This window comes from Psammomys obesus, unplaced genomic scaffold (genome assembly GCF_907164565.1).
Source record: "Psammomys obesus unplaced genomic scaffold, mPsaObe1.curated_primary_1811, whole genome shotgun sequence".
Taxonomy (NCBI): domain Eukaryota; kingdom Metazoa; phylum Chordata; class Mammalia; order Rodentia; family Muridae; genus Psammomys; species Psammomys obesus.
The window spans coordinates 16,926,276-16,939,305 of NW_026592118.1; the positions used below are offsets into that span (position 1 = coordinate 16,926,276).

Below are 13,030 nucleotides of genomic sequence, written 5' to 3' on the forward strand. Positions count from 1 at the left end.
CACACACACACACACACACACACACACACTTGCAAGCACGAAAGCATGCATGCATCAAATACAAACACACACACACACACACACAAATCTTAAAAATCTTAGAATGTAACAAAAAAAAAAAACCCTGATAATGTTATTGAGAATATTAAAAAAATAAAAACTGACCTGGTGTGATGACAACGCCATTTCCATTGACCACTGGCCTTTCCTCCTCCTCTTCCTCGGGAGGCTCTATACTTGCTTTCTCCATGTTGCTCACTGATTTATTTCTCTTCCGTTTTCCTTCAGCACTTGGAGTAGCTCCCGGAAGTATCTGGTCTGTTACATTTAATAATAAGGGTGCTGGTTCAGCTGGAGGCTTTGGGGTCCCGTAGTAGTTGTCTGCAACAGAGAGCCAAACATTCTGTAGTCAAACCTTTCTTCTACATATGTGCGGGTTTTAAAGAATCAAAATCATACCAATTTGTATTCTCTTTATCCATAAGTTCATAAATTGCACATATACATGGCCTTATAAACACATGTTATGTATCTTTATTTCTATTTTACTGTACTCCAATGCATAAGAAAAACACCCATGATAATTGCCATCTTTGTGCTTTAATGTATTGTGCTTTCAAACTAGAGTTGAATGCCTCATTTTAAGTAGCATATATAGCTAATTTCAAATCTACTTAAGTCAATTCACATTAAATCTTCAAATCTACTTAAGCCTTTAAAAAGATTAATCACTGAGAGTAAAGGTAATCTTTGGTTTTCTTTTTATTTTCAAATCTTACATCATTCTGGAAGGCAAAGGATGCTCTGTTCTCATATCACTTGAAGCGGGGCTCTGGCTATTGCCCTGCCCAGAGCTGCATTTCCATGCCAGGTCCTTGGCTTCTGTATCTGCTGTGACCTGACCCTCTCATGAACCTTTAGATTATCATTGCTCCTTGCTCAGAGCTCCAGTAGCTGAGCTGTGGGATAATTCCTCTCGTCACTCAGTGTGAGATTTCATTAAGGAAAAAAACCGAATTCTTATTTATTTGTTCATTTGAAGCTTAAAACACACTTATTTTTTAACATGTTACTTAATATTCATACATGCATATAATATTTTGGATCATTTCCACACCCAGTTTTCTCCCCTTAACATCATACTTATTTCTATAATTAAAAGACGGCATATAACCGATATGTATTAAATGTCTGTTAAATAATGCAATTAACTATATGTTTGCCTTTGCATGTTCAAGGTAAATTATATAAAATGTTAAAAAAATGTGATGGCAAAGAATATAGGTGTTGTGTTACTTTGAGAAATCATTTCAAATTTTAGCTACAATTTCACACTCATTTTGGTGTGTTTAGTTAACTGAGTAATTGATGGGCTGTTGTATTCAGTTATTAAAGTCTTTATTGGTCCTGACTGTGCACCCATGCATTCTGCTGCATGTTTGAGAAACTGTGATAACTACAATAAGATCTTTATCTTACAAGGTGCTTAATAATCTGGAATGCAAGACCAAATTTGACATCAAGTAGGCAATCATTGTAATGGAAAATGGGAGCAAGTCCTGTAAAGCAGCAGAAGAGAAAGGGAGGACAGCTGCCTATCAGCATAGGTTACTAAAATCTAGGAAAGCAGCCTGCTGTGAGAAAATAGCTCTTAAAGTCTAAGACATAGTGTCTGGATGAGTTTTCTGCATCACAGTAATTAAGGCAAATCACTTAACCTCTATAAGGCTCAATTCCTTTATGAGTAGATAGGGAAGAGCAGAAATGCTACGATCACTTGTGTTATGGGGCGTAAACAGTCAAAACCTATTCCACCTAAGTTAAAAACATGATGAGTGTGAGCACATTAAAAAGTTAAGGGGTGGCTATTGACAAAGAATGCTAAAAAATATTGGAAAATAGTTAGAAAAAAAGGAGTAGGGAGTCTAATTGTTAACATTTTTAAAATGTATTTATTGTTTTATAAATTACAGTTTATTTACTTTGTATCCCAGCTGTAGCCCCTTCCCTCATTCCCTCCCAATCCAAATTTCTCTCCTTCATCTCCTCCCATGCCCCTCCCAAATCCACTGAGAGGGGAGGTCCTCCTTCCTTTTCATCTGACCCTAGCCTATCAGGTCTCATCAGGACTGGCTGAATTATCTACCCCTGTGGCCTGGTAAGGCTGCTCCTCCATCAGGGTTTGGTGATCAAAGAGCCAGCCATTGAGTTCATGTCAGAGACAGCCCCCATTCCCATTACTCGGGATCTCACTTGGACACTGAGCTGCCTTGGGCTACATCTGTGCAAGGGTTCTAGGTTATCGCCATGAATAGTTCTTGGTTGGAGTATCAGTCCACCTGTGCCCAGATTTTTTCATTCTGTTGCTCTCCTTGTGGAGCTCCTGTTCCCTCCTGATCTTTCTATCTTCCCCTACTTTCATAAGATTCCCTGCACTCTGCCCAATGTTTGGCTATGTGATTCAGCATCTGCTTTGATACCTTGCTGGGTAGAGCCTTTCAGAGGCCCTCTGTAGTAGGCTCCTGTCCCCTGTTTTCACCCTCTTCCGATATCTCTCCTGTTCTGAATGAGGATTGATCATCTTACCCAAGGTCCTCCTTCTTGCTTAGCTTCTTTAGGTGTACAGATTTTAGTATGTTTATCCTATATAATATGTCTAATATCCACTTATATAAATGAGTACATACCGTGTATGTTTTTCTGCTTCTGGGATACCTCACTCAGGATGATCTTTTCTAGTTTTCATCATTTGCTTGCAAATTTCATGATTTCCTTGTTTTTAATAGCTGAGCAGTATTCCATTGTATAAATGTACCACAATTTCTGTATCCATTCCTCAGTTGAGGGACTACTGGGGTGGCCGGACTCTAGTCACTACCTAGTTAAGACTAGTTTGAAACTCCTGAGTCCTCTCCTGCTTCCACTTTCAAAATGCTGGGACTGCAGGCGTGTACCGCATGCCCTGTAGTAGCTTTTTTCTTTGTCAAGAAGTAGAGTCTGTACTCAAACTGACTCTGAAGGAACGAATCCCAAACTCTGCTCAGCCACTTTGATTTGTCCAAGTCCAGTGGACACACCCATCAAGGTGGCCATTGGCTGAATGTCACCTCTGGAGCAGGAGTGAGCTGCCAAGGCAGACAACATGTCTGTTCCACATTGATTTCAGGAGAGGGCCAAGGTGATGATTAAACTTGACTGCCAACTCAAGTGGACTGAAACATGACTTGCAGATCAGGGTGGAGTGAGTGACATGTGAACAACTGAAGGGAAAGACCCACCCTGGATGCTGGCATTTATGATTAGCAAGCTTGAGACTCAGCTAAACAAAATTGGCAGAAAGAAGCCAGAAGTACGTGTGGCTTCTGGTTTCTAAGATGAGTTCCCATGTGGCTGCTACTGTCACCTGTAGACATTCAGCTCCAGAGTCTTCAGACTTTCACCGTCTACCACAAGGATTGCTCCTAAGGCTTCTACTTGGAACTGGGATTACCGCTGCTCTCCTCGTTTTAAAGCTTTAAGTTTCTTGGATTCATCAGCTATTAATTTTCTGGATCCCTAGCCTGTAGATTATTTAGCCCGTGCTTGTATAAGGCAATCTAATAAATCCTCTTTTTATAATTATGTATTTGCTGCACTGGCTCAATTCCTCCAGGTAACTTGAATGTAGAGATGGAGCCCTGTTTTCTCTCTGTACTCTGCACAGACAGTAAGGCCCTAGCAAAGGTGGGCAAGCAGAAATAGCAAATGCCCTGTCTACAAGTCTTCCACTCTTGTGTCTGTGGAAAAGAACTTCATAAACTATAAAACTGCACTGGTTTTAATGTGAAGAATCCCCACACTGGGATGAATTGAGAAGCTGTTGCAAACAACAACCATACTATTAATCCTATTGTTCATATTCAGAGATACTCAGACATTTCCAAAAGATTTTACTTTGTCAAGTGGTTCTTCTGTGTGAAAGACTTTATAAACAGAAGTCTGAAAAAACAATATACATTCTGCTAAGGATTACTTTTTTTTTTTTTTTTTACAATTTATTCACTTTATATCCTGATTGTAGGCCCCTCCCTCATCTCCTCCTGTTTCCATCCTTCTCCCTCTTCCCCCTCTCCCTTCCCTAGTCTACTGAAAAGGGAAGTTCTCATCCCTTGCTATCTGACCCTAGCCTATCAAGTCTCATCAGGACTGCCTGGGTCCTCTCAATGTGTGGCCTAGTAAGGCTGTCCTGCCAGGGGGAAGTGATCAAAGAGCAGGTAACTGAGTTCATTTCAGAGACAGCCCCTGCTCCCCTTACTTGGAAACTTGTATGGAGACTGAGCTGCCTGTTGGCTACCTCTGTGCAGGGGGGCTGGGTCTTCTCCATGTATAGTTAGTGCAAGAGTCTCTACAGGCTCCCCTGGACTCAGAGTTTTTGGCTTTGTTGGTCTCCTTGTGGAGCCCCTGTCCCCTCCTGGACCTTCTATCTCCCCTTCTTTTATAAGACTCCCTGAACTCTTGCCCAAAGTTTGGCTGTGAGTCTCAGCATCAGTTATAACACTCCTGGGCTTATATAAGATACTCCACCCCTACAAGAAGGACATTTGCTCAACTCTGTTTGTAAGCAGCTTTCTTTGTAATCTGGAAACTACCCAGATGCCCCTCAACCAAAGAAAGGATACAGAAATTGTACATTTACACAATGTAATACTACTCAGTTAGTAAAAACAAGGAAATCATGAAATTTGTAGGCAAATGGATGGAACTAGAAAAGATGATGCTGAGTGAGCCAACCCAGAAGCAGAAAGACAAGCATGGTATACACTCACATGTAAGTGTATAATAGCCCTTTTAAAACTGGATATCCATACAAACATCTACAGACCTAAAGAAACTAAACAACAAGGAGGACCCTCGGGAGGATGCTTAATTCTCATTCAGAAGGGAAAACAGGAAAGACACCAGAAGTGGTGGAAGAGAGGAAACAGGAGGAGAGCCTATTATAGAGGTTCTCTCAAAGACTCCACCCAGCAGAGGATCTGATGTGCAGCATTTCAGAGAAATAAAAATTATATATATGAAGGCCCAAAACATAGAGACTAGTTGTGCATATCCGATGTATTTCAGCATTTTTAATGGCTAGCAAAACTCTGAGAACATCACACTTTCTGGGAAATTTCAATGTGTACTTTTCTAATAGATGTAATGCCAAATAGTAAGCAGTTCCTACCTATTTCAACTGAACAACACGATTTTTATATAGTGTCTGTCATCACAGATTCTCTCAGATATACACAGAACTAAGAAAAAATATATTAGACTTCAGTATTTTTCTTCTTGTATTTTTAAGTGATAATATTTTAAGGTAAATTACCTTTTAGTAATTAGAAATAAATGTATGGACAGGCTAAAATAAATATTAAATAACAGATCTTGCTGAATCTATATTATTAAATGATTGCATCTATTTGTATGGTATGATTGTAAATTACATAGTAGCATTCTTTTACTACAATTATTTTATGAAATTACATGTGAGTTTAAATGCGAGATTTGGATCTATATAAATCATAGTTAAGGTGTTAAGATTATCATCAACAGAGAAATGCCAGCTTGTAAAACGTAACAAAACAATCTATATACTTAGCACATTAGAGAAATATAATTCACAGAGAAGGCTATCACACCAAACTAGAAATTTTATTGTATTGTTTAAAAATCACCTGGACAACGAGTGGAGGATCAGCCAAACAGCTGGGGAGCTACGTTACTGAGATGATCTTACAATAAGTTTATACAAATCCATATACAATGACAAAGTGAGCCTTTGAGAAAACGAAGCACCATGTCTTCAGAAAATACTAAACATGAATGGTTTAAGGTATAATTCAGAACTATTATCCCAGTAAGACTGAAATGACTTTATGCCTATTACCAGTATTTTAGAGAATCTAAAATCTCAAAGCAGAAATACTCCCCCCCACACACACACAACATGACATGATGCTTAGTGGCATATGTAGTGCCTGATGAGATAAATCTGACTTTGAATCCTGTATCTCCCAAACTTGCTTCTTCTTTATAGGCGGGAACTGATTCAGTTAAAATGACTGGTCACATAAACAACTAAAAACTGGACATGGTGGTGTGTCCTGGCTATCTCTGCCATCAGAGGTTGAGGTGGAAGACTGCTTTGAGCCAATGAGTTCAACCAGTATTGCAACCTGGTAAGATCCTGTATTAAAAGTAACTTTTTTTTTTTTTAAAGCAGGTATAACCACTGTAACGATCATTCTTGGCAAGACCACTAGTACAACTTACAGAGATGAACACTTCAATAAACAATCTTCTTATGAACTCTTCATTCAAATGGATATCAAAATACCCCAGCGCTGTTACAAAGAGTAATGATAATTTGTGTATTAATAAAGTAGCATGGCTGCATCAGTAGAAATGGTGGAGACATGGTGACTACTATTGGCATCTGATTACCCTGAGGCCCTAAGAAATTAAACTATTCCCCCTCCATTATACACGAAGTAGTTAGAAAGTTTATACCTGTCTGATTTCAAGCTTTAACACTTTTCGAACTACTGCATGGTTGCCAGAGGGGGGAAAAAAAAGTTGGGCAGCAATTTCCATCAAAGCCACAGTTGGTGAGAAGAGTACCCATTCAAAAGAGAAAGGCACATTTATTACCAAGTCATGCAAATTATAGGTAATTTTTTTCTCTTACCTAAAATTAAGTGTGTGTATACTTTGGGGAAAGGATGGGGATAAGCTATCCAGACCACTAGTCAGCGACTGTCTTTAGAAAGAGTGCACTCCACATCAGCTGTTTCAGTGAGTTTTAAAATCAAAGTCCTCCGATTTGCTATGATCATAAAATGTTATATAAGTAAAATTATCCCCTTGATCCTGCTACACTAAGACATCTGTAAATTTGCATTGTCTTATTTAATCAATGCCTGGAAAACAAAAGTGACAATTCTTTAAGGAAATCAACTGATTCCTCAGCTAAATATTTATGTATGGATGCATTTAAATACTTAAAGCATTTTAAGTACATAAAAATGTGGGGGCAAAAGAGTAAAATGAGATGAAATTTGAACAAAAGGGACAGAATAGAAAGCACCAATAATGAGTTTTATTACATTAACCTATTTGCCCCCTGATACATGGCAATTTCAATTAAATGGTTGCAAAGGTGGCAGGGCAGTAAAAGAGTGCCCTGTGAACTGAACTGGCCTCAAGATTTTGCAAAGCCAATCCCTACCCCACCATGGCCAGATCCATTCCGCAGTCATCCAGAAGAGATGAAAACAGCTTTCTCAGTAACAGGCTAGTGCACGAAGAGTACCAGGCAATGGCTGCCTTTTCTGCATCAGACAAAATATCCTTAGTCTAATGATTTTAAATTAATGTTGTTATTATCTTGTTTTGTTTTGCACAGCATCTTACTGGTCAGGCCAGTGTGGGGAAGAAACAAAGGACGAAGTCAATGAACCGCACGCTGTTCTGGTGTGACAGTAATAGAAGCCAAGACGATATTTCCTGAGATGTACCACATTTGCTACGCCTTTAAATTCTGATATGACAGTTGGAAAGGTGCTTAAAACTAGTTATGAGGAACTGTATAAAAATCCTAGTAGAAAGGAAACACTTTGAAATAGTTTTTCTAACATTCCTCACTAACTAAATCAGGTTCCATAATCAAAATGCATTTTTTTTCAATTTAAATTATAGATTTGGGGGTTAATTTTATTGTTTCAGTCCTCTGAGTGTACAATAACATGTAGTTTCTACATTAAATAACTGTAGATAATTTCACATGGTACTCAGGAATAAAAAGAATTTACAAAGATGTTATTTTTTTTTTTGGTTTCACAATATCTCATACAATAAAATAATAACACACACACACACTGCTCTATATTCTCAATGTTTTGATTCCAGTTTGTTAACCTGAAAATCCAGTTTCAGATAGCGGCTTACTAGAAGAAACATGAATTCACACAGGATTATAGGACACATTCAAAGGACACAGAGAAAACACCTTTAGGATCCCCAGTGGGCTTCAGGATCTGCCTGTGTGAAGGGAATCATCTCACTTTTATGAGTAGAAAAAAATAGGTTGATATTTGTCTTTCTCTGTGTGGTCTCTGGACAATTTTACTCTGACACTAAATGAGGAAGTTCAGAGTTTCAGGTTCAAATATGAAGAATCCTGCCCACACATAATAAACAATTATGTGGATTCATATCAGAGACTTAGGTTTGCATTGCTAGTTATGGATACAAACTTAAACTTCAAGACAAGTTTACCATAAGATGGTAATGGAGATTACATTAAAAGTAGCAGCTCAGTGTCCAGGAGGGTTCCTGGATGTCTCTGATATGAACTCATGGGCTTGCTCTTTGATCACCTCCACCTGAGGGGGCAGCATCCTTACCAGTCCACAGAGGAAGACAATGAAGCTAGTCCTCATGAGACCTGATAGACTAGGGTCAGATGGAAGGAGAGGAGGACCTTGCCTATCATTGGACTGGGGGAGGGGCATAGGAGAAGAAGAGGGAGAAAGGGTGAGATTGGGAGGGGATGGGGGAGGGACTACAGCTTGGCTACAAAGTGAATAAACTAATTAATATAAAACAATAAAAATTAAAATTCACTGCAAAAAAAAATAAAAAAAAAGGAGTACCCAAATCATCATGTTATGTCAGACACAGGAAGAATTATTGTCAAATGGCTCCAGCCAACAAATATGGAGCTCTGTAGGTAACTGCATAGTCAGGTTTTCTAACGTGTATAATTTAAGGAAATTTCTTTATTTCTTTTATATTTGTAGAGTCTTAGCCTCTTGGGAAAAAACGTATTTAGAATTCAACTCTGTTTTCGTCACCTCTAGGACACTGGTGTGGGAGCAATGATGAATAAATGACTACCAAGGCAATTCTCGAACTTAAGTGACACTTGAATCCAGTGAAAAAGGTTGCAAACCTTGTCATTATTGCTTGATATTTGTGATGACAAATATACATGTGCTAAACTACATCCTAGAACGGCAGCTTTTAAAGTATGGTTCCCAAATGAACCATAATAGAGTTGCATGGGAGAAATGCAAATTTCTAGGCCCCGTTCCATACCTATTAATAGAGTATTTGGGTTTGAGTTATTTGAGATCACTGCCTTTGAGAAATGTCTCAATTAAATAAGATATACTTTCAAGGCCAGTGCAGGATTAGAGAGATCCAGCCTATTGGAGAAGCTTCTATTGATTTTATCTTCAACTAATCTTTATGAGAAGATTAGAGCAGCGTAGTTGCTTTCTGGTGATAAATTTATGATTGGCAATCTTTTCTGGCCAAAAAGCATAACATTTGGTGTTTTGCAGGTCATATGATCTCAGTCATAACAACTCAGCTATGTTCTTGTGCCACATTTAAGATCCATGTGTGAATGTGTGTGTGCTACTAAAATTTAATGAATATTAAAAGTTGGATTCGATATCATTTCACATGATACAAACTATTGTCATATCTTGGTTCTTAAAATTAAAATTTCAAGTTAATCCTTACCTTTTGGATACATAAAAGTAGGGGAGGAAAATTGAAAAACTGTCTAACTTTAAGCTCAAAATTTTCAAAGACAGGTATGAATTCATTAATTAAATGCTTTAGGGTGTGCTCAAGAAAGAGACAAGATTGAAATACAACATTAGAAAAAGGCAGAATCTGAACCTGGGAAGAGTCAGAAAACATATTTGTAGAATCTAATCAGCCACACCAAGAAATTTAGTAAAGGTTTTATACATAAGGATATAAAATGAATAAGATAAATGAATGCAAATTTTTTTTAAAAGAGTAACATATTACTAAGCTTTTCAAATGTTTATCATTCTGCATGGGAAATGGACATAGATGAAATCGAGAGAGAAAAGGAGACAGCTTGGAGGATCAATGAAAAATGTGTTCATGCATAAATGTAGTTCTGTGCATGTGATTTCTTTATTTAATTAACTTTTTATTTTTTACATTAATTACACTTTATTCACTTTGTATCCCAGCTGTAGTCCCTCTCTCCTCCCCTCCCAATCCCGCCCTCCCTTTCTCATCTCCTCCTATGCTCCTCTCCAAGTCCACTGATAAGGGAAGTCCTCCTCCACTTCCAACTGACCCTAGATGATCTGGTCCCATCAGAACTGCCTGCATTGTCCTCCTCTGTGGCCTGGCAAGGCTGCTCCCCCATCTGCGGGAGGTGGTCAAAAAGCCAGCCACTGAGTTCATGTCAGAGACAGTCCCTAAGTGCACGTATCAGATATCATTAAAACTGGAAGCCTGATAGCAGAAACATTTGAAGATTTATGTTATTTTCCAAGTCCAAACAAGCAATTTCAGGATTGTGGAATTAACGAAACATCCAACTGAGGAGTTTTTGGGGATTGATAGAATAGAATGTGAGCTAGCTGAGAACAGCATCTTCCAGGAAAAAAGTACTATTTAGTATTATCCAAACGTTAAAGAGCAACGTTCATACATACATTAAAAAAGAAACAACCCCTCCCTTGAATGGATCAGTATTCATGTTTTTTCACTATTTTATTTTAAATGCAAGGGTCATAAATAAGCATTGGTAGTTTACTATATCACCATGAACAGCTATTTCAGCCCAACTTATAATGGCGTTACTCGAGGCATTTATCTAATAACACAAACCTATTAGCACATCAGCCTAAATTGATATTGAAAAGACAATTAAGATTGGCACCTAGGCTACAGCCACTGCTCAATGAGATGGATTGGAATGTATTGAACATTACTTTTTTTTTTTTTTTTAAGAAGACTGTTAACATTGAGGACATAAATGATAATTAGAGTAATGACTTCATTCAACAATTTTCTTTTTTATGAGGCTATTTGGATCATGCTCTCTCCTCCATATAAAAGGGAAAGTCCTTATTAATTTAAATGGTTGCCTCACAGGAATGAATAGTAAATGAAACCACAAGCTTGGCCTTCCATTTCTTTCTCATGACTTTCTGCCACCATTACAGTGAAATCAAGATGAGGTTGTTTACAAGCTTCTTTCTTCAGTGATTCCCATGTCTCTACCAAGCTCCTTACCAGTTATCTTATGCTTAGAAATAAAACCTGCAGGAAGATTTGGAATTTCTGAGAGGATAAAGCACCTCTGATATAAGACCACGAGAATCTGTGCTGGATCAAAACTGAAAGCCTCCTCCCTGAGGACAAGCTCATATACTACCAGAAGGTGATGTGCAAGCTTCCAAAGGAGGGATAAAACAAAAGTCTTATCTAGATACAATGCCTATGATCTACAAAAATGACAGGCATAGCCCAATAATTCTAAGCGTGCATAGTGGCAGACATATCTTGGTGGTAAACAACAGCTCTTTAATAAAGATTGAGGCTCACTAAATTAAAGGGAAAATATGCCTGGGATTAGACCCAGCCAACTTTAGCCCTTTTAGATGATATCTTTACGTAAAGAAAAAAAAAATTCTACTACAATTACTATTAAGGTAGGCAATTATTTATACAAATTTTATGAGAACCACTTGAGTCAGTGCACAGAAAATAAGGAGGAAAGAAGAACAAGAAGCAAACCCACACCACTTTCTTACATTCAGGACATGAGCAACCCATAGCTCGAGTGTGAATTTAGGTTTCAAGAAGCAGTTCCGTGCCCCAGGGACTGGAAATGGAATACAAAACTTTTAATCCAAGGGTCACTGGCTCCAACATGACCAAAATTGGTAGCGACTAAAAGTTGTTATCTACAGCCGGTTGTTCAGCCACTGCTGTGAGATGAATTGGTGGATTCAGTGTCATTTCCAAGATAGGTGTCTGTGTCAGCAACGCATGATTATCTCATACCCTGAGGTGAAGAGTTTTGGACAAGCGTCAAGACATTGACTAAAAGAAGAAACTCACTACCTCTTGCCTTTACAAGTGGTCTTTTTTGATGGGAGAAACCAGAACTTCCGGGGCAACTCACAAGAGTCTTCATGACCTGCTACTGTATCATTTTCAAGGAAAAGATACATATTTACTATAATTTCTCCACATACTAAGTTTTCCTTTTATTAATTTAAAAAGACACACAACTTTCAGCAGAAAGTTCTTGGGGAAGATTTTTTTTTTAATTTTATTTTTTTTTCTTATCAGTTACATTTTATTAACTTTGTATCCCAGCCATATCCCGCTCCCTCATTCCCTCCCTGCTCTTGTTACTCACAATGTGAACTTCGGGAAGTGACAACAGTGTTTCCTAGGACATGCCCCAGACACACTAAATCATAATTATTTGGGATTCCAACAATGTCTTCATTGAATTCAGATGCACAATAAGGTTCGGGATGTGCAATGCATCTTCAAGGCATAGCTAGCTGATCAGGTGCACCTCGTGCACTTGATAAATAAACATTGATGACAAAAATAAAAACATGAATAGTGATCTGCAAGCAGAAAAAATTGCATCCTCATGAAATTTCATAAAACATGAAGGTTTCATAATCTAATATCCTGGCATCTAGTATTTCTTATGTTGCCACTTACAAAATCCTTTCCCTATTTAGTGATAATATCCTCACTAGAAACTGAAGTACTAGAAGTTGGGCCTCCAACACACCATTCTCATTGCGTCCAAGGGAGCAAGAAAGTATAAATCTTTATACCTTATGCTAAACTGCACCTTGCAGTTTTTGAGGTAATAACAAATAGTCCTATTCTCATGCAACACTAAATTAAACAAATTGTGCTTACCAGAGAGACCCAAAGCCCCATCACAATGTGCTGGTCCATTATCCACTGTTAAATTACTAAACCATTATTGAATGACAGTGAAAGCGAGGGACACGGTAAGATTATTTTGTTCACTTTTCTAAACTTGTAACAGCCACAAAATGAAAGGCTTGGGCCAGTTTTCAGAACGGGCTTATGTAGAATATAGTGATGTTTACTGCACTACATTAAATTTAGTCCACACGATGTTAGTTAGAATACACTTAAAATCTTGACAAATTTTTAATTT

At 38.0% G+C, this 13,030-nt stretch overlaps 1 protein-coding gene across 1 annotated transcript in view; it reads right to left on the reverse strand.

Annotated features, from left to right (window-relative positions):
* Positions 1-13,030, reverse strand: part of Magi2 (membrane associated guanylate kinase, WW and PDZ domain containing 2) — a 1,360,055-nt gene that overhangs the window by 469,323 nt on the left and 877,702 nt on the right. The window contains exon 4 of the mRNA XM_055612892.1: positions 166-381. Within this exon, the coding sequence (XP_055468867.1) occupies positions 166-381 (216 nt within the window). The remainder of the gene's footprint in view (positions 1-165; positions 382-13,030) is intronic.